The following is a 26,859-nucleotide window of genomic DNA, read 5'->3' as shown; positions in this document are numbered from 1 at the left end:
ATTTTGGTATAAGAAACATAAACATATACAGTTCTTAAAAGGGACACTGACACTAACAAATGGAATGCGCACTAAAATCAAACATGGGAACAATTATGATTTTGAGCAATTATATACAATGAATTTTGACACTAGTTATAGTAACACAGTTACAATTGCCCCCGATCTTGCAGCCATGATAAAATCTTATACTGTATGCTAGCTAGCATTAGCATAGGTTGTTCATGTTCATTTTTAACAAAAAACTAAGAGATAAAATGTATGTAACTTTGAATTTGCAATCATCTAAACTTTAGACAGCAGAAGAAAGACACTGAAAGCTACATCCAAAAAGTAACTTCCATACAGGTTTTTGTTGAAAACGTCTGCCGAGGTAAAAATACTGCCTGCTCCTTTAGGCCTTTTCCACAGGCAGAGAGAGAATCTTACTGAGCACATGCAGTGTCATCACTCTAGCTTGTTTCTGATTGGAGGAAATGAGTGCGTAACCGCGGTTCCCAGTCAGTCCTGAATAGTTTTCTCAAGAGCACAGAGCTTGTTTCTGATTGGAGGAAATGAGTGCGTAACCGCGGTTCCCAGTCAGTCCTGAATAGTTTTCTCAAGAGCACAGTGGCTTTGTTGTCATGACTACGCTATACAACTCTCCGGATGAAAACACATAAGCAAGTTAGCTACATAACAAGGGCGCTTTGACTCTGCATCTTGTGACGTGAAAGGTAATATTAAGTTCAGATGTGAGCTATGAAACGATGTCCATTTATTTAGTGTATTTATGTAGCTCTGCTATTCTTGTCAAAATACGTTTTAGTATACACCAATGGCAGTGTTGTTATCATAGCTTGCGTGCTACTAGACTTTACTAAATTACTGCACTGTCTGTACTGTAGCAAGCAATAAAAAAAACACTCCGCAGGTACATGTAGGAACACTTTCCAATCAGTGTTGTTCAACCAGGAACTCTTCACTGATTCATTTATCTAAAGTATATTTTATTGCTGAAGTTAAACTTACAAGATAACATTTTCTTCGAGTCAGAATGCCTGTGTACATCAGAAAAGACCCCGTGGATATCATCCCGGAGCTCTCTGAGAGCTGCGGTGATGATGACGAAGAGGAGTCGTTCCTGAAGGACCCGGATCAACTCCAGGACCAACTGCCCCAGCCGTTCAGAATGATCGACAAGGTTCTGGGCAGGCTGGTAGACAGAGCATGGGACTGCATCTCACAGAAAGAGACTCTCAGGGTCGCAGAGGAAGCAAATAAAACTGTACCTGTTATCAAGGTCTCAAGTCAAATAAGGGTACTGACATATTTTCATATTTTCATAGATAGGTCTGCTATTGAAATGATAAAACCTTTTAAGTACCCAGGTGAGTCAATTAGGAAATAATTCTAATTTATAATGATGTCCTGGCCAAAGGGGACAATAAGATGACTGAGGACATGACAACACAGTACAACATTAATAATTAAAAAATACAAATAAACACTGTATGCATAGGAAATAAACTGTCAACAGATGACACTATATACAGTAGGCCTACGCAAAAAAACACAGATTTGTAATGGATGCGCAATAGGTTCACCAATCAGACAACAGGTTGGTTAGTTTATTTTAAGTAATGGGCTGAGATGAAAGTGTCAAGGGAATGTTTTGCAATTCATTTCATTCATTGGTGGTGGAGAAAGTAAAAGAATGGCAGCCAAAGCATGTGTTGGCTTTAGCAGTGACCTCTGTGAGATATCCACCTGAGCACCAGTTAATTTACAAATGTGTCAACGACATCAAAGTCCAAGACCTTTCCTTTGCATGTTCCCAGATCCCAGTGAGCACCAACTGTGTGGCCTGCTCTGAAGATGGCAGGTACATCTTTCTGGGTCACCCCTCCGGCCTGTCTGTTCTAGATCAGGCCCTGGGCAGCACCTCCTCCACGGTGGTGGTGTGGAAGGAGGACCAGGTGGAGATCACCTCTCTTCACATCACCTGTCTGGGGGAGACGGCCTACCTTTTGGGAGCCCTGGATGACATGGGTAAAGTTACAGCATTGTGCTTTAACACTATGTATAGTATTACATGTAAGTTTTTGAGATGTAGGATCCAGAGCAACGTGCAGTAGTGAGTACATACATTTTCATATTGGTTTTGGTATTCTGTGGGAACCAAACTCACATCCTTGGCTTTACAAGTGCCTTGCTACACAAACTACGGCAAAATCAATGAGTAAGACAAACTGAAAATCGTCAGCTTTGTGCTGTTTACGGAAAACTCAGATGCAGCGTTCTTCTCTCCATCCAACTGGTCGTCCTCCACCCCTTGAACTCCAACTCATCTGACTGTAGGTGTTGCCAGACTCTTTGCATATTCCTCAGAAACAATCCACCTGATAAAAGTCATTAATGAAACAGTAAGTATTGTTGATTCGCTTAAGATTTATAAACATCTGTTTTCATTCCAAAATTGTATTGTTAATGAGGTTGACAAGTTCTGTAACAGTTGAACAAATGGTGTCAGTTGAGCATTGGAGAAGAACTGAACAACCTAGGTTGGTGTATTCTAGTCTGCTTATTATCTCCGCCCCACAGAGAGGAATTCCAGAGGTAGAAATATTTTATTTGACAATTTAAAATAAACTAGTAATGTTGCACTTGGTAGTAGATACATCTCCACAAACTAAAGACAATATAAGCTCAGCTTTAGTGTTTCATCCCAGTATGTTGTCATCCTTTTAAAACATGAATCTGTGACCAGGAGGACATCAACCAGAGAAGTGTCTGTGCCAAGTTTGAACTCTCCAGGGGGGGCGACTACGGAGCAGCTACCATCTGCTGTGAGTGTCATACACATCTCGTCAATACTTATCATGTGCTGGTCACCAAACGCAGACTGTTATACTGACTCAACAGCCCTGGTTAATTGGGTTTACGGTGGGACCTCCTAGTGTAGCAGTTTGGGTTTATGGTGCCTGGAACCGGGTAGGAATGAAGGCCAGAACAAATATTTTTCCTCGGCCTAACAGGTAATGGTTCTCAGTGTCTGGAGGTGTACAGGTTCCCTAAAGACGTCTGGCTGAAGGAGTTGTCACAGCATGCACCTGGAGTGGGAGCTGCAATCAGACTGTCTCCTGTCACCATGGTGATGAAGATTAAACCACCAAAGCCACTAACCGGTACTTGTCATGGCACAATGTCATACCACACATTATCACATATCACACATCATCACATACCACACATTATCACATATCACACATCATCACATATCACATATTATCACATACCACACGGCATCACATATCACACATCATCACATACCACACATATCACATATCACACATCATCACATATCACACATCATCACATATCCCACATTATCACATACCACACGGCATCACATAACACACATTATCACATACCACACGGCATCACATATCACACATTATCACATACCACACGGCATCACATACCACACGGCATCACATATCACACATCATCACATATCACACATCATCACATATCACATATCATCACATATCACACATCATCACATATCACACATTATCACATATCACACATTATCACATATCACACATCATCACATATCACACATTATCACATATCACACATTATCTCATATCACACATCATAACACATCACACATTATCATATATCACACATAATAACACATCACACATCATAACACATCACACATCATCACATATCACACTTTATCTCTCATCACACATCATCACATATCACACTTTATCTCACATCACACATCATTACACATCACACATCATCACATATCATACATCACACATTATAACACATCACACATCATCATATATCACACATCATCACATATCACACATTATCACATATCACACATTATCATATATCACACATCATCACATATCACACATTATCACATATCACACATCATCACATATCACACATTATCTCACATCACACATCATAACACATCACACGTTATCACATATCACACATCATCACATATCACACTTTATCTCACATCACACATGATAACACATCACACATCATCATATATCACATATCACACATTATAACAAGTCACATATCATCATATATCACACATCATCAATTATCACACATTATCTCACATCACACATCACACATCATCACATATCACCTATCACACATTATAACACATCACACATCATCATATATCACACATCATCACATATCACACAGCATCACACATCATCACACATCACACATCATAACACATCACACATTATCATATATCACACATCATCACATATGTTAGAATTTAGCGGTTATGTATAGTGGTTAAATAATAGAGAACCTGCACAAATCAAGGGAGAAAATACATTCTGTATTTATTGGATTAATGCAGCAGAGTTGTTCTATTTCAATGAATGACCCAAAAATGTCTCACTGTAATGCTGGTTACAAGCTGATATATACCTTGAAGGGTGTGTCTACTGAGCAAAGATCATGTTTCTAAGATGATAACCCCCATGCCAGATGGTCAATGTAAACATTACTGTGGTTATCAAAGCGCAATCAACTGAAAGCCAGAATCTAAACACAGATGTTCCTATTGCTCTCTTACCTAGGTGCATATAACTTCCAATGAAACACACCTTCATAATACATTTAAAATCCTCCATAATTACACAGATTCCACAATACTCTGTGCTGTGAGCCATTTGGTTGGACTTTCGATTATGCCTGAAAACTAAAGTTTTGCTGGAGTTCCTGAGACTCTAAAGCTGACTGCGCGCACCCGTAATGATGCTGGCTTTTCTGTTCTTGGTTCCTGTGAACAGCTGACTGGTTGAGTAGTCGAAAACCTACACAATTTAACGACCAAATCAAGTAATGCTATAGCTTAGGTAGTCCACAGAGACTTAGTTAGTCCCTGACTAGGCCACGATTAACATTGTGAAACTCTCTAAGGTGGATACATTTGAGAGAAGTGCTAAACTGTATTTCGTTGACAATGCTAATGGTTTTAGGTGATTATACATTGACCTGTACAAGTAAAATACAATGCCGTCCAGTTGTACAAATACGACAGGAGGACTGCAGCCTCTGACACGCATGTGCACATGTTTTAATATCTTGGCGCGAATAGGACACCATCAAGAACGAAAAGGATAATTTACAACGATGCCTGGTATCTTCTTCTGTGGGGTTTAACGGCGGTTGGCATCCAACGCTATTGGAGTGTGGGCCAGCTTCAGGGAGGACCTAAATTCTCCCTGCCAACCCAGTTTCTCCATGGAACACAAACAGACACCTAACCACTGCACCTGAACACCCCCTCCCCAACATAGCTTCTAAACTCAACACGTGCACCCCCTCTGCCATCAGACCCTGTTGCAACCTCTCCCTCTCGTAGAGTCTGCACTGCCTCAGGACGTGACCCACCGTCTCCACTTCCCCACAGTCACACAACCCTGTCAGATGCTTCCCTATCATGTGTAGCGTGCCGTGCAATCCACAGTGCCCCACCCTCAATCTAGTCAAAATCCTTTCCTCCTTACTGCTCCTAACTGCCCTCCCTCCAGTCCACAGTGCCCCACCCTCAATCTAGTCAAAATCCTTTCCTCCTTACTGCTCCTAACTGCCCTCCCTCCAGTCCACAGTGCCCCACCCTCAATCTAGTCAAAATCCTTTCCTCCTTACTGCTCCTAACTGCCCTCCCTCCAGTCCACAGTGCCCCACCCTCAATTTAGTCAAAATCCTTTCCTCCTTACTGCTCCTAACTGCCCTCCCTCCAATCCACAGTGCCCCACTCTCAATCTAGTCAAAATCCTTTCCTCCTTACTGCTCCTAACTGCCCTCCCTCCAGTCCACAGTGCCCCACTCTCAATCTAGTCAAAATCCTTTCCTCCTTACTGCTCCTAACTGCCCTCCTTCCAATCCACAGTGCCCCATCCTCAATCTAGTCACAATCGTTTTCTCCTTCATACTCCTAACTGTCCTCCTTCCAATCCACAGTGCCCCACCCTCGATCTAGTCACAATCGGTTTCTCCTTCATACTCCTAACTGCCCTCCTTCCAATCCACAGTGCCCCACCCTCAATCTAGTCACAATCGTTTCCTCCTTCATACTCCTAACTCCTTCCATCCCCAAAAGGAAGTGCCTTCCTTTGGTGTCCGCATTCCACTGGTCCTGCCACACCTTCCTCACCTAATTCCACACAACCCCCTTAGCCTCTGCTCTGCTCAAGGACACCAACACATGCACCACCCCCCTCATCAGGGCCTGCTTCGCCAATTCATCGGCTTCTTCATTCCCAGCCACCCCAGCATGAGCCAGAACCCACATGAATGAGACCTGCAACCCATCTCTTCTCACTCTATCCTGTGCTTCCAACACCCTATTTAAAATGTCCTGCCTAGTGGATTTGAAGAACACCTCACACGAATCTGAGCAAATAACCTTCCTTCTGAGCTTAGTGTCCTCCACTCACCTAAATACAAACTGCACCACCAGAAGCTCAGCCAGGTAAACCGCCAAGTGATCAGTAAACCTTTTAGCAACACTCACACCCAATCCATCTCATTCAGCACCTTCTTACACCTCACCACCACCCTCAATGTGCTAAGCCCACGTCGTTCTTACATCACAGAAGATACAGAGAAACCTGAAAACCTCAACCTTCTCCCAAATTCCTCCCATACAATTTAACCTGAACCTTGTCACCCACCTTCCTCCTTGTGAAAATTAACACCTTTGTCTTTTCCACTGAAAACCTAGAACCCCACTGTCTTGCCCATCTTTCTACCCCATCAACCACTTCCTGAACCTTCCTGACAACATACGTCACATCTCTACCCCTCTTCCATAAGGCCCCATCATCAGCATACAGCGACCTACCAACACCCTGCTGTACCCAACAGTACACGTCATTAATCATTATAGAAAACAGGACCGGACTGATCACGCTCTCCTGAGGGGTTCCATTCTCCTCAGCACATCTCCTGGACAACGCCGTCCCCATGACCAAAAATAGGACCGGACTGATCACGCTCCCCTGAGGGGTTCCATTCTCCTCAGCACATCTCCTGGACAACGCCGTCCCCATGACCAAAAACAGGACCGGACTGATCACGCTCCCCTGAGGGGTTCCATTCTCCTCAGCACATCTCCTGGACAACGCCGTCCCCATGACCAAAAACAGGACCGGACTGATCACGCTCCCCTGAGGGGTTCCATTCTCCTCAGCACATCTCCTGGACAACGCCGTCCCCATGACCAAAAACAGGACCGGACTGATCACGCTCCCCTGAGGGGTTCCATTCTCCTCAGCACATCTCCTGGACAACGCCGTCCCCATGACCAAAAACAGGACCGGACTGATCACGCTCCCCTGAGGGGTTCCATTCTCCTCAGCACATCTCCTGGACAACGCCGTCCCCACCCTCACCTGACCTACCAAACAGGGAGTCTTTAATCCAATTGTACGTCCTGCCTCAAACCTCCATGATTCCAAGCTTAATCAGCAGCCCCTCCTTCCACAACATGTCATACGCTTTCTCCACATCACAAAAGACAGCCACCACTGCCTCCCCATTCACCTGTGCCTTCCTGACCTCCGCCTCTTAACACAGAACAGGGTCCATAGTACCCCTTCCTGCCATCGGCCTATAGTTAGACGGTCTTGTTGGATCCTTCCCAGGCTTCCTAACAGGCACCACCACCGACTCCTTCCATGCCACCGGTAGCTTCCCCTCTACCCACACCCTGTTGAACAGGCCCAAAACCGTGCCCAACACCCCATCACTGAGATGGGCCAACATTACATAACACACCTGATCCTTCCCAGACGATGTCTTCCCCACCTTATTCAAAGTCTCTTTCCATTGATGTAATGAAGTGATGGCAGGGGGGATGTATGACATGATCATTGATTATGTTTGGAAAGAGTTGAGCTCAGGGCTCAAGGCAAATCGAAATGGTACTTATAAAGAGTTACATGAAATATTACATGGGTTTTTTTGAAAGGTTTAACATTTTAACGGTTGAATTGAGTAGATCTGACCATTTTTGATTTGGCTAAGCAAAGTCATGTCTGACAATCTTATTCCACTGCTAGTTGCTATCGGGCATAAATATAGCGCAAGGATTCAAACATCCACCCAGCCAGTTCTGGATGGAAAAGGAAACTGGACATAGACTTTTATGGAAACTTGCCTTGATAGGGTGTAAACTTCACTCTAATGATAGAACTTGAGACCCACACGTTTTAGTACGGATCTATAGTTTTTTTTGGGAGTTGACGGAACAACACCCAGTGGATGAAAGTCTGATGGACTGTTGAAGCACACATGGTCACATGGTCCCAACATAGTGGAAGACACTGTTGTGGTGTTAATCTTGAATTAGTGAAGTGTTGGAAACTCACTACTCCACTACACACCTACACTGACTTGTTAGGACAACCAGGCAATTTGCTCGGTCCACTGACTGGAATAACTTTACATCACTGATACAAGATGGAAAAGACTGAAGACAAGAACCAAAGGACACTTGATTGGAAACTAACTTAATTCCCTACACTAATTCCCTACATATATTTTCCTAAATTAACTCATATGGTGATTTCATATGTATGAGGGTTAATAATGTAGTATTTTAAATGTATTATGAAGGTGTTTCATTGTAGGTTATATGTGCCTAGGTAAGAGAGCAATAGGAACATCTGTGTTTAGATTCTCTCTTTCAGTAGGTTGCGCTCTGATAACTACAGTAATCTTTACATTGACCATCTGGCATGGGGGTTATCGTCTTGGAAACATGATCTTTGCTCGGTAGACACACCCTTCAATGTATATATCAGCTTGTAACCAACATTACAGTGAGACATTTTGGAACGTTCATTGAAATAGGACAACTCTGCTGCATTAATCCAATAAAGAAAGGAATTTCTCCCTTGATTTGTGCAGGTTCTCTATTGGTTCTCTATTATTTAACCACTATATTTCTAAATTCTAACAGATATCACACATCATCACGCTCACAAAACTTTTTAAAAGATATGTATTGTGAACAGTATGTTCATCTTAGTGGGCTGTAGTATGCTCAGAATAACAAGATAACACACATCTTATCAATATTTTAACAGGCTCTACCATGAAGAGCCCATTTGAAGTGTTGCAAAAGACTGTGGACAGCACTGTTATTGGCTCAGGACAGAACCACCTGATCAGCAGTCGCCAGTGGGAGGAGCAGGATGCTCTGTTTAAGTCTCTATACAGGAAGTACCTAGTAACTAACCCCAGGCTCTCCAAAGACTCAGAGGACGTACTCAGGTAAACAATGGACAGACTGGTTGTTCTGGAAATGTTTTGAATGAATCAAACATTAAAGGAATATTCACATTTTAATGATAAATATAGGACCTTTGGTCAGTCAATACTCAGACAGTCTAAATCAGTCAATACCCAGAGAGTCTGAATCAGTCAATACCCAGAGAGTCTGAATCAGTCAATACCCAGAGTGTCTGAATCAGTCAATACTCAGACAGTCTAAATCAGTCAATACCCAGAGAGTCTGAATCAGTCAATACTCAGACAGTCTAAATCAGTCAATAATCAGATATTCTGAATCAGTCAATACCCAAAGATTCTGAATCAGTCAATAACCAGAGAGTCTGAATCAGTCAATACTCAGACAGTCTAAATCAGTCAATAATCAGATATTCTGAATCAGTCAATACCCAAAGATTCTGAATCAGTCAATAACCAGAGAGTCTGAATCAATCAATACCCAGAGAGTCTGAATCAGTCAATACCCAGAGAGTCTGAATCAGTCAATACCCAGAGAGTCTGAATCAGTCAATAACCAGACAGTCTGTGGAGGTTAGTTTCTTAACCGTGGAGATGCTGTGCTTTTTGAAGACGTGTGACCAGTCACTTCCTGCTCCCTGGAGGTCTGTTTCCTGCCCTGGGAGGGTATAAGCCTCAACCAGGTGGGTTAGGTTTATATTAAATGTATTATGAATCTGTATTTGAATCTTTAATTGTTAATTTGGGGTCTTACGCAGATAGAAATCAACAGGTTATAAATCACAAATGGAATCTAGTGTTAACTCAAATGTCTTAGTTGTTGTTGTCATTGATAATATTCCTGCCCTGTCTGTCCCCAGGAGAGGCAGTAGCTGTATGTCTGTGGTGGAACGGCAGCCACAGTCTGTTGCACTATCTGCTGTGCACAACTCCCAAAGACAAGACAGGTACATTCACCAGATTCAGAGGACTTCTAGGGTTTCATGTTCAGCCAGGCACAGCCGGTACCGTAGTAGAGGGCCATTTTAACCCTCTGGAGTCGAGTTGTGATTATGACGGCGTCTCAGGCTACTTTAATTAATATCACTCAAAAGCAGTTGGCTCTCAGAACCATACAGTACTAGAACCACTACCTCAATGCTTGTTCTGGGTGTAGTAGCTCCACCCGGTCAGTAGGGGGTGTTGAAGCACTAGAAGTAGTAGCTCCTCATTCCTCTCTTCTTTCCTCCAGACCCAGAACCCAAGCCAGATGTTCTGTGGCCCAACGCCCAGGAAGTCCTGTGTTCTGCGGTCAGCAGCTGTACCAGATTCCTGGCGCTGGGACTAGAGGGTGAACTGGTCACAGTCTGGGACAGACAGCTAGGTCTGTCCACTGGTTATGATTGGCTTAGTGAATAGTCGTTTTGGAATAATTACTAGTATCTTTTGAATTTGGACTAGGACAAATTGAATAGTAACTAGTAAATATTTCAAAAGAACTAGTTAATTTTAACAGTGTTTAGTAAATTCCATGGTATACATGTTATGCTAACTGATGGAAATAGCACACAGTGCCAAAAAATTTAAAACGTGTTTTCTTATTTTGTTTTGTTTACCTCAGTTGTTAAGTATGCCATTTCATATCCATATACCTTCAACCTCAGTTGTTAAGTATGCCATTTCATATCCATATACCTTCAACCCCATTTATTTTCTGTAGATTATAAAAGCCTTGAACAGATTTGCTGGGTTTATTCAGAAGTGGCTGTGTGTAGTTAGTTTCTTATAGGTCTTCTCCAATGTGCAGGTCTTCCGCTGTGTGTGGTCGCCGTGGCAGCCGACAGTGTGTTCAGCAGCCTGACTTTCCTGGAGTACTGGCCTGGTGCTGGTTTTGATGAGGCCCTCAGCCAGGGTCCTGACCAGAACCAGAACGGAACCTTCCTCGGGCAAGGCACCAGCCACATCAACACAAAGGTCCACGTCCTCGTCAGCTGTCAGAGTGGGGCACGCCATATAGTGTCAGCAGGCAGAGGAATGGATTCCCATGATGTCACACAACTATCTGAAAGGTTGTCTGTTTATGCATATCACAACATCTTTGTCTTTCTTTCTATGTGCTGTCAAGTTCACAATAAGTCCCCAAATTTACAAAACAGCATCAGTGTTTGAGTATGCCGAAGGCTGGACTTAACTTAAGTGTCCATCCAAAGGAACATCATATCCCTTTTTACTGTTCGGATTGTGCTGGCAACCATGTGATATCATACCTGTGGTATACGGGTCTCATATACCGCGGCTATCAGCCAATCAGCATTCAAGATTCAAACCACCTGGCTTATAAATATACATGTACACTATTTCTACATCTGTCTCTCCGTTTGTCTCTCTCTTTCTGTCTGTCTGTCTGTCTGTCTCCCTTCCTGAATATCCCTCTCTCTCTCTTCATCTGTCAGACCTCGAGATTCAGAGTGTTTTCCTGTGGTGACTGTTGCTGTACCGTTCCTCCAGCACCTGGTATGTTTTATTATGAAGACTTCCTAAACTTCATGTCCCCGACCAATCAGATGACAAGATCAGTCAGCCTGTCCCCGACCAATCAGATGACAAGATCAGTCAGCCTGTCCCTGTCCAATCCGATGACAAGATCAGTCAGCCTGTCCCCGACCAATCAGATGACAAGATCAGTCAGCCTGTCCTTGTCCAATCCGATGACAAGATCAGTCAGCCTGTCCCTGTCCAATCAGATGACATTATCAGTTAGATATTGAAAAGATTTGCTGACTGGTGCTCTTCATTTGGCGGTCTCTATCCATCCCATAATCTTGTTGTGCTGCCTGCTTTTATTCAGAGGGTTGATAATGAGTGTTTTGATTATGTAGGTGCCATTATATGGGCTGTGTCAGTAATGACACCCTATTGTCTGTGTATGGCACTACTGCAGACCTAAAGTACCCATTACATGAGATGTACGTAGATGGATTTAATTGTTTCAATGTTTCATTATTGACACAGTCATTATATTGGATGTGCAGTGGGGAGAACAAGTATTTCATACACTTTGCAGGTTTTCCTACTTGCAAAGCATGTAGAGGTCTGTAATTTTTATCATAGGTACACTAAAACTGTGAGTGACGGAATCCAGAAAATCACATTGTATGATTTTTAAATAATTAATTTGCATTTTATTGCATGACATAAGTATTTGATCACCAACCAACCAGTAAGAATTCCGGCTCTCACAGACCTGTTAGTTTTTCTTTAAGAAGCCCTCCTGTTCTCCACTCATTACCTGTATTAATTGCACCTGTTTGAACTTGTTACCTGTATAAAAGACACCTGTCCACACACTCAATCAAACAGACTCCAACCTCCCACAATGGCCAAGACAAGAGAGCTGTGTAAGGAAATCAGGGATTGTTTCCAGTCTATCTGTCCTGGTTGTCTTGTAGCACTTTGAACAGCCTACAGCCCGGGGTTGAGGTCCATCATGTTGTATGTTGCCTTTCAGTGGCTCTGTGTGTAGACTTTATACTGATTTATTATCTAATCTCTGTAAAACCGACGTTAAACCATGTTTATACCTGGTGATAACATATGTCCCTGGTCCATATCTTGTCCACATTCTGACTGTGCCCACATTTTCTGAGGGGTGCCAAAGATTAAAAGACACTAGTGGTCAGATCTTAGTGTAAATATCAGGACACCATCAGAATGTAGGAGGCAAGAGCCATCATCTGTTTCGGGTTGTTTCCTGGTGGTCTCTGGTAAACATGTTGTGGTCATGTTCATCTGTCTCAGGTTGTTTCCTGGTGGTCTCTGGTAAACATGTTGTGGTCATGTTCATCTGTCTCAGGTTGTTTCCTGGTGGTCTCTGGTAAACATGTTGTGGTCATGTTCATCTGTCTCAGGTTGTTTCCTGGTGGTCTCTGGTAAACATGTTGTGGTCATGTTCATCTGTCTCAGGTTGTTTCCTGGTGGTCTCTGGTAAACATGTTGTGGTCATGTTCATCTGTCCTTGGGTTGTTTCCTGGTGGTCTCTGGTAAACAGGCTGTGTTCATGTTCCATCATCTGTTCCTGGTTGTTTCCTGGTCGTCTCTGGTGAACAGGCTGTGGTCTTGCACAGGAACGGCCAGGTGTTTCTTGAAGACGTGGTCACTAGGAGCAGAGTGTGCCGCCTGTCCTTCCCAGACAGCCACGCCCTGGCCCGGCCCTGGGAGCCCCTGTTCCTGATGGAGCCCAACCAGCAGGCGCTGCTCATAAGAGGTACCGACACGGGGGACTGTATCTCACCAGACAAAATAGAAAAACCTTTATATTTATACCTCTGCTTGGATTGATATGGCATGGCTGATTTACTGTGTAGTGACAAACCTTTGTTACGTACTTCTGAACAATTGGCAATATTTTGAAATCAATATTTCATAAATATTTAAAAACTAGATGTTTATAAATGTAGTTCTAAAGGCATTTCAACATTGTATTCCACAGACCTAATAAAATGTCATGATTTTCAAGCCTTTCCTGCTGAATGCAGAACCTCCTTTTTATCTCTGAATGCAGAACCTCCCAGTTTCTCTTCAGTGGCAGAACATATTAGGCCCCATTTCAAAATCATTTTTTGCATATTTTTTTCACTGAGTGTTCTCAGCTCTTCAAGGTAAACCTAATAATACATAACGATACCCTGGGTGAACTAATCCCAAAGCAAAATGTATGAACAATGTAACGCAACGCCCAACGCCCAACGCCCCACCCTGAAAATGTAACTGCAATTACTGCAATATTATTCATTACAACCAAACACTTCCTGTAGTTGTCGGTCTGCCTCATGGCCCTGACAACATTTTAGCCCACTCTTCCATGCAACAGCTTTATCTTAGTGACATTTTCTGTCACTGACTGACCTATACTGATTAACTCAATTCCTTTATAATGACCTCGTATTAATCCTTTTCAGGTATTTTGTTCTATTTATTAACTGTATTTGGTTTGAGCTGACATTAAGCCATATTAGGTTTTCACTGTTATTACAACAAACTCCTTTCAGAGTTGCTTACTTCCTCCAGGGGATCACCTTCCAAGCCCTGACAGAGCAGAGGAGACGGACGATGGTGGGAGTCGCCTCTTTGTGTTCCGTTTCCATGACGCGGATGTCGTGAAGCCGTACAGAACCGGAGATGTCCTGCTAGCATCCTCACAGCATGGCCAATCAGCAACAGCACCATCAAGCCTGGAGGAAACGTGGAACCTCTATTTTCAGCAAAGGTTTTTTTCACCTATTTCATTTAGCCTGTCACAGCTTTGCAAGTGCCTATAACCCACAGAAAAGAAATTTGCTCAACAAATACTGTAAGCCTTGAGCTAGTGGATAAATCTGAATACGTTGGGTTTTATAATACTTTTTGACACAAATCCTGTCTCATTTCAAAATAACTCTGACCTGTTGTACCTGATTAACTCTAGTTGGTGTAAAACCTTTCCTTAAGAACAGTGTTAAATGACAGATGGGTTTCAGTGGGCTTGTTATAATGTCTGGTAGCTACCTCCTATAGCATCTAATTTGCCTGTCGGAACATTACAGTAGGAGGAACACATCGGAGTAGCTTGTTGCTGGACAGCTGTGATGTTGTAATCCGACGCTGCACTTTCTAGTATCGCTTGATATCTAGGTTTCTAAAACTAGCAGATGTTGAATCAGTCAAATCAAACAGGTGTTTGATTGGGTGTTAAAGCAGAGTGTCTGGGAACCTTGACCTTTCTGGGGAATTGCCTATATTTCTGATGGTATTACATTTTTATTATTCTAATAAGAGTCACCAGTACAGCATAGCCTCAGCATTTTTTTATACTTGGATGCTGTAAAAGATTACTATCACCGCTGGTGACAATAGCCCTGGAAATGTGTTATTGCATAAATATACAATAACTATCCTAGCTGTGTGTTAGTGTGTGAATATACAGTAACTAGCCAAGTAGTGTGTTACTGTGTAAACATACAGTAACTAGGCTGGCAGAATGTTAGTGTTTAATATACAGTAACTATCCTTGCATTGTGTTAGTGTGTAAATATACAGTAACTATCCTAACAGTGTTTTAGTGTATAAATATACAGTTACTATCCTAGCAGAGTGTTAGTGTGTAAATATACAGTAACTATCCTAACAGTGTTTTAGTGTATAAATATACCGTTACTATCCTAGCAGAGTGTTAGTGTGTAAATATACAGTAACTATCCTAGCAGTGTGGTAGCGTGTAAATACACTGTAACTATCCTAGCATTGTGTTAGCGTGTTAATATACAGTAACTATCCTAGCCATAGACATAATAAATAATAGACGCCGCATCGACCGCTACTGCCTACTGGCGCTGACGAGCCGTGGGACCGCCATCTTGGACCGGTCCGCCATTCCACTCAATGTAATCTGTTTTGGCAGGTGAAACGACCTGTCAGCGCATTTAATTAATCATACCTCAGTGAATACCTTACTGATTTTCACGCAGGTTTTTTTGCTGCAAAGGTCATACATGTAGCTATGATACAGGACACATGGTTCGGCGTATTTTAATATTCATAGTTTTATATTCATCAAAACTGTGAACATAATCCCCAAAAAGGGAGAAAAACAGGAACATTTCCAGTTTAATCATTCTGATTGAAACACCTAATGTGTAAATAGTGGCAGTAAAGTCAGAAATATATATTTCTCTCTCTCTCATTTCACAGCCCCCATCCCAACATACTCACATGGGTCCCAGTCTAAAATAGCAGGATGAAATGAAAAGTGACTGTTTTTATTTAAACTACACATTTACTTTGTTGAAACTCCCTTGAAAAGTCTGCAAACTTAATTAATGTAGCAATTTTCAAAACACAGTTACAAGTGCTTTTCAGAACCCAGAGGGAAAGGGATCAGGGCTAAGACAATAACAAGGACATAATGTAAAGATAAACTTCATTATACACAAGCTCACAAACTTAGTGTAAGGCAAAGGAGACCAACATTTGGATTCCTGGAGACACACACCATGAGGCTAGAGTTCATGAAACACAAACAAACAGAGGTATTTACAGACCCACCATCACTTACAGCAGTATTCACATAAAATGTGACAGACCATTGTTTTCAGGCAGTTTTAAGCCATTGCTTTCAGATTCAGTGTTAATCTTGTCAGAATGATGACAGTTATGACATAAAGATACTATGTGTGATGAGTAAGGTTAAAGTACAGATAAAGCTTAGAATTAGTTTTGGGATGTTGGAATTTAGGATTAAAGTCTTGAATTGTCGTGGAACCACACACATGCACACGCTCTAAAACCCCTGAAAGAGGACAGTTCTTCCTCGTGCTCCCTTTCTGCAGTTCAAGAGAGGTGAGTTTGGTAATGTGGTGCAGCCTTATTTTGAGAAACACAGACACAACCAATGACAACAAGTCAGAATGAGGGTTGTCGATGCCAAACTGAGTCTCCTCAATGTGTTCCCCAAGCAGAAAAACATCCTCCGTTCCAATCTCCTCCCGGACGATGTCTGTGACTGTCGACACCTTAGGAGCTGGCATTGGTGAAGCTTGGCGGATCACCCTCTCTGCAGCACTCAGCACCTTATTAAAATAATAATTTTAAAAAATACATTATAATGTATATAGTGCTTTACACAGGTGAGACACCACACCGAACCATCAGGCGGCGGAAGATGGCCTGGAAGTGCCGATGGATTGTTATTCCAGCCTCCTTATATGGAAAACAGGCACACAATACATACATTACTCACAAGACATAAAGATATTCATTAGGTATATTTTCAAAATTGTAATTAAAAGAACACCAACCCTACCTGACGCTCTGATTGAATTAAATAGGACATACCGCTGAACTAAATAATAAGCTTGTTTGAAAACCATTCTACTATCAGATGTTCTGTTGCCTTTATTTTAAGTGTGGTGGGTATGAGACATGAGAGGTAACTTACTTGTGTTAGGGTGAATTACATGTGAATAATACACAGTGTTGGGCAAGTTACTTGGAAATTGCAGTGAGCTAAGCTATTAGTTACTCTGCCATGAATAAAGCTTCACTACACAAAAGCTACCACCCAGTCAAATGTAGCAAGCTAAGTAACACAAAAAAAAAATATATAAAAAAAAAAGTTACATAAACACAGCAGTAGGCTAGTTCATTACATAGGAAGCTACTTTAAGTTGTGCTAATTTCACATGACAAGAAAAGTAGCTTGTGTGGCCAAGCTACTTGGTAAATAAAGGAGTTACTACTACTGAAAAAAGTTACTTGATTCTGAAAATAGTGAAGGTACCACCAAAATACTAAGTTACTAGCTAAGCTAGTACTGCACAACAGTGATAATACCGTCTTTTATTTATATAAATATATAATTAGCTGGCCAATGTTATACCAGTAATATTTGCTTTATTTCTACAATAGCATTCTTGAGTCAGTGTTATAGAATATGACTTATCAAGTCTCAGTTCGCTGGGTGAACACCGCCTGGTGCAGTAAACATAGCCTAGCTAGCTGGATACGATTTCAGTACAGTAATATCAAAGATCCTTGCTCCTTCTCAACTCTCTGGTAATATTCTAGTCACAAAATACAACCAATAATACGGTAATGTTCAATCTTACTTGTGAAAAGTAATCCCCCGAGCCCTGCTTTCGATGGTCCGCCGATATGAGCAGGAGTATGCTCCATAGTGCTCTGGCATCGTTGCTTCTGCTGCTACGCAAATAGGAGTATGACCGGTCAAACATGGCGGCCGTATTTCTCGCGCCCCAGCAGCCAATGCGGCGTCTACTGTTTATTATGTCTATGATCCTAGCAATATGTTAGCGTGTAAACATACAGTAACTATCCTAGCAGTGTTTTACTGTATAAATATACAGTTACAATCCTAGCAGAGTGTTAGTGTGTAAATATACAGTTACTATTCTAGCAGCGTGTTAGTGTGTAAATGTACAGTGACTATCCTAGCAGTGTGTTAGCGTGTAAATATACAGTAACTATCCTTGCAGTGTGTTAGCATGTAAATATACAGTAACTATCCTAGCAGTGTGTTAGTGTGTAATATACAGAAATTATCCTGTCTGTCTGGCAGTGGGTGTAATATAATATTCTGTATGTATTTGTCCTGTAAATCGGCTGTGTTGTAATTGTCTCGTTGCTTTGTGTTTCAGGGCGGAATCTGTTGGACAGAGAAACAAAGTCTTGACCCAGACATGGAACCATCTCCAACAGCATGCAGTCATGGTGCTCTCACAGAACCACCGTAAACCGCCAAAACCACAGCCATAGGGATTATTAGATGAGGAATGCAACATGAGCAGAGGAATGCAACATACTTTTTCTGACAGGAGTGAGGAATAAAACATCTCATAGGTTTACTGACAGGAGTGAAGAATAAAACGTCTCAGTGTTTTACTGACAGGAGTGAAGAATAAAACATCTCATAGGTTTACTGACAAGAGTGAAGAATAAAACGTCTCAGTGTTTTACTGACAGGAGTGAAGAATAAAATGTCTCATAGTTTTACCGACGAGAGTGAAGAATAAAACGTCTCAGTGTTTTACTGACAGGAGTGAAGAATAAAACATCTCATAGTTTTACCGACAGGAGTGAAGAATAAAAGGTTTCATAGATTTACCGACAGGAGTGAAGAATAAAAGGTCTCATAGTTTTACCGACAGGAGTGAAGAATAAAACGTCTCATAGTTTTACCGACAGGAGTGAAGAATAAAACGTCTCATAGTTTTACCGACAGGAGTGAAGAATAAAACGTCTCATAGTTTTACTGACAGGAGTGAAGAATAAAAGGTCTCATAGATTTACCGACAGGAGTGAAGAATAAAACGTCTCAGTGTTTTACTGACAGGAGTGAAGAATAAAACGTCTCAGTTTTACCGACAGGGTGAGCAATGTATTAATTACACACTGACCCATAAAAACCAAGAGAATTTATGTAATCTATGTTCTATGTGTTTGTCAAGACAATGGGTTGTTTTAGTGTCATACAGTGTAAGTATTGTAGTTCCTATATTGAGAGACTGTTTGGTATTATCTGCTGTTTTTTTTTTATTTACCCAATCCAATCTCAGCCCTTAATCGGAGGAAAAGCCACGATCTGCTCTGCTAAGCGTGAAACTCGGCGCCCAAAGACATTATCATCTCTTTCACTGTCTTCGATCCCTTTGTTTCCATTCTCACATTCTCCTAACTACAGTAGGCAATCTTCCTCTGACAAACATGTCTCTGTATAACAGAATGTGTTTTGAAGCACTAGACACTATACTGTCATTTTGCTTAATGTGTCAGGTATTTTGTCTAGGCATATAATGCAGCTTGTTATCTACATAAAACCGTTTTCTCTGCAAGGAAAAGGTATTCGTAGCGGAGTGTTCTGGTACATAATGTCTTAACATAATGTAACCTGAATGTAACCCATTTTCAGTGTGGCCCTTGTAATTTTGTCCATGATAGCCTTTATTTGTCTCAAGCATAGATGTTTATGACTGGTCCCGATCTAATGGAATCCCCCTTGATCTTAGCTTGCTCCTCAGTATATGTCTACCCACTAGAAAGCTGCGCCCTGGAAGATTCCTCACACTGGTCATTACTAACATCAGTGCTTTTTTTTCCGCCATCGTCAGTTTTCAGCTGCCAATGACTGGAATGAACTGCAGAATGAACTCTAAAACCTCTTTCTGATCAGTGCACCTGCTAAGCACCTCATCCACCTGTCTGTCTCACCACTTATAGTGAGCCCAGTTACCTGATCTGCTAAGCACCTCATCCACCTGTCTGTATGTCTCACCACTTATAGTGTGCCCAGTTACCTGATCTGCTAAGCACCTCATCCACCTGTCTGTATGTCTCACCTCTTATAGTGAGCCCAGTTACCTGATCTGCTAAGCACCTCATCCACCTGTTTGTATGTCTCACCACTTATAGTGTGCCCAGTTACCTGATCTGCTAAGCACCTCATCCACCTGTCTGTATGTCTCACCACTTATAGTGAGCCCAGTTACCTGATCTGCTAAGCACCTCATCCACCTGTCTGTATGTCTCACCTCTTATAGTGAGCCCAGTTACCTGATCTGCTAAGCACCTCATCCACCTGTCTGTATGTCTCACCACTTATAGTGAGCCCAGTTACCTGATCTGCTAAGCACCTCATCCACTTGTCTGTATGTCTCACCTCTTATAGTGAGCCCAGTTACCTGATCTGCATGGGTCTTACCTCTGTTGCTGGAATTCATTGATCTGTTGCCTATTCCATTGTACATGTAGTGTTTTTGACTGTACTCATGTGTACCATTCATCACGGTCGGCATGGTAGACGAGCACAACATCAGATCTTTGAGGAACACCGTCTGATGTTGAAGGACCACTACTGTCCTCAAATGGCCCATCAGTACACAACACAAGTATTGCCTGGATCGTGTCTGGCGTGGCAACAAGACAACGACCATAATATTACTGTCATGTGATCTCCGTTTCAGTGCCTGGACCTTTGTATCACCGTGACAAGAGTTCCGCTGCTTCCATGTTTTGGCTGCTCAAGTCTCAGAATCAGTCCCGGTTAGTCCCAGAATCCATCAGTCACGGTACCAGTCCTGGTTTTTCCAAGTATCCGTCATGGTTAATCCACGCATCGGTCCTGGTTAGTCCCTGAATCAGTCCCAGTTAATCCCTATGTCAGTCCTAGTATTAGTCACATTTATCAGTATAACAGGTATCAGTATAACAGGTGGATTGCATGGTTGACTATATTCACGATCTAGACAATTGAATATGCATTTCATCTAAAGTAGCCTTTACATTATTTAAGTGTGGTTCCTTATAAGGTAGAGATACAAGAGGGTCTCTGTAGGACAGTAGCTACCCATGGTCAGTTTTATACATCATTATAAGCCTACCTGCATCATGAGGAATTATACCACCAGGATTTAAGAAAGGTGTTACCTACAACATGTTTTGACACTCCTGTAAGATGTTTACAATTATTGCTTGTTGTTCGTGGTCGGATGTGTAACTAATGTGTTTCCTCTTTGTAATGTGTAGGTAGAGTCAAACCCCGCTGGATGTCCAGATCCCATAGAACCAGAAAGACAGAGGTGTCCTTACACAATTATTTTATTATACAAGTTAAAAATAGATTAGATGAATGGCATTCTTAAACAAGGCTGCACAACGCTGTTCTTGGAGATCTACTGTCCTGTAGGTTTCCTCTTCTACCCAACTAAATAGATTGAGCTTTTCATCCATCGAAGTATAAGAATCAGGTGTGCTGAATTAGAGTTGGAGAGAAAACCTATACAGGACAGGAGAGCTCTAGGAACAGGGTTGGGCAGCCCTGCTCTAAAACAAATGTGCTTTTTTGTATGGAGTCATTTAGGACTCACTATATCACCTATGGTCACCAGTAATCCCAAAAGTAGTATTATCCCTACGACTGTCCGTTGTTAGGGGGTAGGGCTAGGCCTGTCCGTTGTTAGGGGGTAGGGCTAGGCCTGTCCGTTGTTAGGGGGTAGGGCTATGCCTGTCCGTTGTTAGGGGGTAGGGCTAGGCCTGTCTGTTGTTAGGGCGTAGGGCTAGGCCAGGGTGGATCGTCCTCCCCCAGTGGTAGCCTCATCCGGCGGTTGGTGATAATAGACAGCACTGGTTCAAACTCCGTAGGTTGTCGGAACCCAGCTGAATCTGCGCCGGTTTTCCAGCTCTTCCCGGCGACAGGAGAAAATGAAAAATACACATAAACATCCAGATATTGACTGCCGGGTTAGATATACTCACGCTACAGTTGAATGTGCTTTCCTTTAGTAGCGTGATAGTGAGCGCTGTATCCAAGTTTCTCATCCGTCCTACTTGGGCGGAGACGTTCCTAGAAGGGTTTCTTGCTCCGTCATAAACTGGGTCAGCTCTGAACTCCGGAACTGTCGTGCATTGCTCATTTTCCCTTTCATCGTACCTTTTACGTTCGCCCACCCTTGTGCTCTACGTTCATCCGCTGTACTTTCCCTCCCTTCCTTTGAACTCAACAAACATATTTTATTGTCTTGGAGAAAGGTATAAACTGTCTGCATCTGGTCCTTATGAGGAAGTAAGTCCATAGGTAATATTGACACACTCACTACACTGCCCACCACACTGAAATCAACATGCAATTAAAATAAAGTGACGTTTGCAATCAAAATAGAGTAACGTTTGCAAGCAAGATACCACACGTGAACAACACAACACACAATCTGTTAAAAGTCCATTCCAAAGAGTGTCATTACTGACAGTAGCACAAGGTCCTCCATAACTACTGTCTTTCTTCTTGGTAATGGGTATTTAGGTAACACAGGATCCTCTTTAACTATTGTGTTTCCTCTTGGTGATGGGTAATATGTGTAAGTAGCAGGAGGTCCTCCATAACTATTGGGACAATTGTTTCTTATTCTTTTGGGAACACTTTTAATACATAGTCCCCCTATTTCAGGGTACCTCTGTTTCCGACCATTACAAGAAACCAGCCAGTCCCATCTATACCCGCTCTGATGTGTTTGTATGAGAAAGACAAACATGACTGTGTGTGTGTTTGTTTGTTCGTTTCTACTCCTTGGCGTGCCCATGTAACTGGACTGGATGGGTCTGGCAGAGACAAGCCACTCTCATTTAACATTCAGAGGGATGGCTTCGGATGGCTCCACTGGCAACCCTTTCTCTCGTTAGTGCACTAATTTTGGCCCACCGTAGGGAATAGGTTGCCATTTGGGACACAGGTGAGATGTGAGTGACGCGACGGCGGCCACATCAGCAGTGACTAAAGTGACGAAGAGGCTGCACGGCAGTTGCCTGGAGACTGAGGACGGTGCAGCTGTACTGTGCCTCGCTCACAAGTCAGATCACTTCTGCCACGATGGCATGTTCCCCCGGCAATGACATCACCAGACCGATTTACCGCAAACCTCAGTATATATTTACAGGCAGACAGTAAGACGTATCATTAGAGGCTTTTGAGAATCACACATATACAGTGAATATAAAAAGTCTACACACACCTATTAAAATGGCAGGTTTTTGTGATGTAAAAGAATGACACAAAGATAAATCATGTCAGAACTTCTTCCACTTTTAATGTGACCTATGATGTGAACAATTCAATTGAAAAACAAACTGAAATCTTTGAGGGGGAAAATGTTTAAATAAAATCCTCACAATAACCTGGTTGCATAAGTGTGCACACTCTCTTATAACTGGGGATGTGCCTGTGTTCAGAATTAACCAATCACATTCAAACTCATGTCAAATAGAAGTCATTACACACCTGCCATCATTTAAAGTGACTGATTTATCTCAAATAAAGTTCAGCTCTTCTAATAGGATTTTCCTGGCATTTTCTTAGTTGCATCTCAGGGCAAAAGTCATGGTCCGCAGAGAGCTTCCAAAGCATCAGAGGGATCTCATTGTTGAAAGATATCAGTCAGGAGAAGGGTACAAAAGAATTTCCAAAACATTAGATATACCATGGAACACAGTGAAGACAGTCATCATCAAGTGGAGAAAATATGGCACAACACAGACATTACCAAGAACTGGACGTCCCTCCAAAATGTATGAAAAGACGAGAGGGAAACTGGTCAGGGAGACTTCCAAGAGGCCTACAGCAACATTAAATGAACTACAGGAATTTCTGGCAAGTACTGGCTGTGCGCTACATGTGACAACAATCTCCCGTATTCTTCATATGAATGGGCTATGGGGTAGGGTGGCAAGATGGAAGCCTTTTCTTACAAAGAAAAACATCCAAGCCCGGCTGAAATTTGCAAAAACAAAACCCCCAAAAGCAAGTGGGAAAATGTGTTATGATCTGATGAAACCAAGGTTAAACTTTTTGGCCGTAATTCCAAAATGTTTGACGCAAAAACAACACTGCACATCACCCAAAGAACACCATACCCACAGTGAAGCATGGTGATGGCAGCATCATGCTTTGGGTCTGTTTTTCTTCAGCTGGAACCCGGGCCTTTGTCAGGGTGGAGGGAATAATGAACAGTTCCAAATACCAGGCAATTTTGGCACAAAACCTTCAGGCGTCCGTTAGAAAGCTGAAGATGAAGTGGAACTTCACCCTTCAGTGCGACAACGACCTAAAGCACACATCCAAATCCAAAAAAGCATGGCTTCATCCGAAGAAGATTAACGTTTTGGAATTGCCCAGCCAGAGCCCAGAGTCCAATTGAACATCTGTGGGGTGATCTAAAGAGGGCTGTGCACAGGAGAAAAGTTCTGACATGATTTATCTTTGTCTCATTCTTTTACATAACAAAAACCTGGCATTATAACAGGTGTGTGTAGACATTTTATATCCACTGTAAAATATATTATAATTTCAGTTGTGTCGCGACTGTTAGATCAGAGGATGTAGGAAAAGAGCATTGCCTGGTCCCCTGGCTGTAGAATGGTTCAGTAGCCTTCCTATCAACCCTGAGGGATGTTCTGGATGAGGCAGAGAGCGGAGTGTCAACCATGTCACCCAGATAAGTATGTTCTGACCGCCAGTCTGTACATCATGTGATGTGATGTCTCATACTGCCCTTCAGGCATTTCCTTATTATTAACCCCTCAACCAATTAGAACTCCTTACTCCACATATTTGACCTGGGACCCCTTTTTGATATTTAAATGTAAATTTATTCAGACCGTGTAAAAGCAATTTGCTCAATTATTTAATTCATTATTTTCTTTGCTGTGTGGAAAATCTAAATTGTAACAACTTTTTTATCCAAATTAAGTAAGGTATAAAATACACCAGTAAGTTTTGGCAAATTCTGATAAAAGAAGCGTTTGAAAGAAAGCATTGAGAGTGTCGCATTCTATGCCAGATTAGTATGAGAGAAGATTAGTACGTCCCAAACCGTAGTACACTGAAAATAGTATGCCAGAAATTCCTGGATGGTCCACTATTTCTGGTGGATTTTCAAAGTACGCATTTCTGGGGTAAAATAGACCACAACCCATTGCACAGTAAAAGAGGAGGGGTCTCCATTATTCTCTCGTCTTTTCACTTGACAATTTATCTTGTTGATTATTGTCACCTGTATTGATAGTTATTGCATCAATGTCATTCATGTATAAAAGAAAAAAAAAACTTTCCATGAAATGAAATAGCTTTGGCAGTGCAAAGTTCATCTTCAGTCTCGCTAGCATGGGCTCAATTCTTATGACTTTTCCAAGTAATAACATACTAGTATAATTGGCTTGTGAGCTATTAAAACAGCCAGTGGCAAAAACCATATAGTTCATGGATGCTATTTGTGGTGGAAATAAACTTCATAAGAAACGTTAATCAGTTTAACACAATGCTTAATGATATCTAGCTAAATATTCAAACTTGGTGTGATGTTAATGAGCGACAAAATGCTCTAATGTTGAGACACAATTTTATGACGAAGTGGTATGTCCCAATTGGTCCCATTACTGGCATACTAGCTTACTATGTACTAAACGGTACGTAATTTATCATCACCTGTGAAGTACGTATTTGCAGTACATAGTTTGTAGTATGCGATTTGAGATTTAGCCAGAGACCTCCCGAAAATCTATAGAATACCCATAAAATACCAATAGAATAAATAGAATACCTTTAAAGATATAGAAGACAGTTTTCTCCCCAACCCTACCAAGTCCAGGCATGGATGTCACCAATATGGAAAAGTCTGCTGTGCAGTACGACATCCGTGTTGTGATGTTGTTCTGCTCAAGGTCGAGTACCACTCAGCTGAAGCCTCCATCCGTCAAGGATCAGAGGATGCTGTCACCTGTCAACCCTCTGTCAAAGACGGATCCTCTACCAGTTGTTTTACGGAAATATGGTCACTCTTTGAAACTGCGGCAAGTGCCGCCTGTATAAACATCATCCAATAGGTGATTCTCTGTGTCGGAGACAAAAGCCTTGCCCCAGGTGAGGACCATTCTGGGCAACAACAGACTAACTCAGCTTATGTTCGTGACACTGAGCTTTCCTAGATTCTGACCGCTGGCAAACTTTGCATTCGCAGATGGCTGTTTAACGCACTGGTTAGTTTGATTTTGATGTGGCCATTTGAAGGGACCGTTGGCCTTGTTGTGACTTGACAGTGTGCGTTCTCATGTGGGTCGCGTGACGCCCCTTGAGTAAATGAGTCAGTTTGATTCTATGAGGTTGTAGAATATTCCTTCAGGTAAAAAGTTTGCGGAAAACCACTCGGTTCAGTTAGGTGTACTCAACCCTTGCTTCGTTGAGAGCCACTCAGTTCAGGAAGGTGTACTCAACACCTGCTTCATTGAGAGAGCCACATGGTTCAGTAAGGTGTACTCAACCCCTGCTTCGTTGAGAGAGCCACTTGTTTCAGTAAGATGTACTCATCCCCTTCTTTGTTGAGAGCCACCTGGTTCAGTAAGGTGTACTCAACCCCTGCTTCGTTGAGAGAGCCACTTGGTTCAATAAGATGTACTCAACCCCTTCTTTGCTGAGAGCCACCTGGTTCAGTAAGGTGTACTCAACCCCTGCTTCGTTGAGAGAACCACTCGGTTCAGTAAGAT

The 26,859-nt window shown here is 42.2% G+C and overlaps 2 protein-coding genes across 5 annotated transcripts in view; one reads left to right on the top strand and one right to left on the bottom strand.

Moving 5' to 3' along the window:
• The first annotated feature begins 553 nt into the window (after positions 1–553).
• wdr93 (WD repeat domain 93) lies at positions 554–21,276 on the top strand. Of its 4 annotated transcripts, none has more exons than XM_034287493.1 (15): positions 554–716; positions 1,036–1,183; positions 1,821–2,031; positions 2,341–2,405; positions 2,750–2,828; positions 3,018–3,167; positions 9,141–9,327; positions 9,916–9,986; positions 10,164–10,250; positions 10,535–10,666; positions 11,090–11,351; positions 11,736–11,796; positions 13,390–13,546; positions 14,350–14,548; positions 18,474–21,276. In XM_034287493.1, exons 2-15 carry the CDS (start codon positions 1,037–1,039, stop codon positions 18,589–18,591), a joined length of 1,926 nt encoding a protein of 641 aa, XP_034143384.1. In that variant the 5' UTR covers positions 554–716; position 1,036; the 3' UTR covers positions 18,592–21,276. The 4 variants fall into 4 exon arrangements, with proteins under 4 accessions (XP_034143384.1, XP_028969606.2, XP_028969607.2 ...); XM_029113773.2 differs by having other exon boundaries at positions 1,036–1,300; XM_029113774.2 differs by lacking the exon at positions 18,474–21,276 and having other exon boundaries at positions 1,036–1,300; positions 14,331–14,468.
• Positions 21,277–21,283: 7 nt separating this feature from the next.
• The window catches only part of LOC105016655 (gonadotropin-releasing hormone II receptor), a 28,828-nt gene continuing 23,252 nt past the window's right edge, over positions 21,284–26,859 (bottom strand). The window contains exon 5 of the mRNA XM_010880640.3: positions 21,284–22,012. Coding sequence (XP_010878942.2) covers positions 21,875–22,012 — 138 coding nt within the window. The 3' untranslated portion in view covers positions 21,284–21,874. The remainder of the gene's footprint in view (positions 22,013–26,859) is intronic.

This window comes from Esox lucius, chromosome 17, assembly GCF_011004845.1.
Source record: "Esox lucius isolate fEsoLuc1 chromosome 17, fEsoLuc1.pri, whole genome shotgun sequence".
NCBI lineage: Eukaryota > Metazoa > Chordata > Actinopteri > Esociformes > Esocidae > Esox > Esox lucius.
This window is presented reverse-complemented; position numbering and strand designations above follow the sequence as displayed.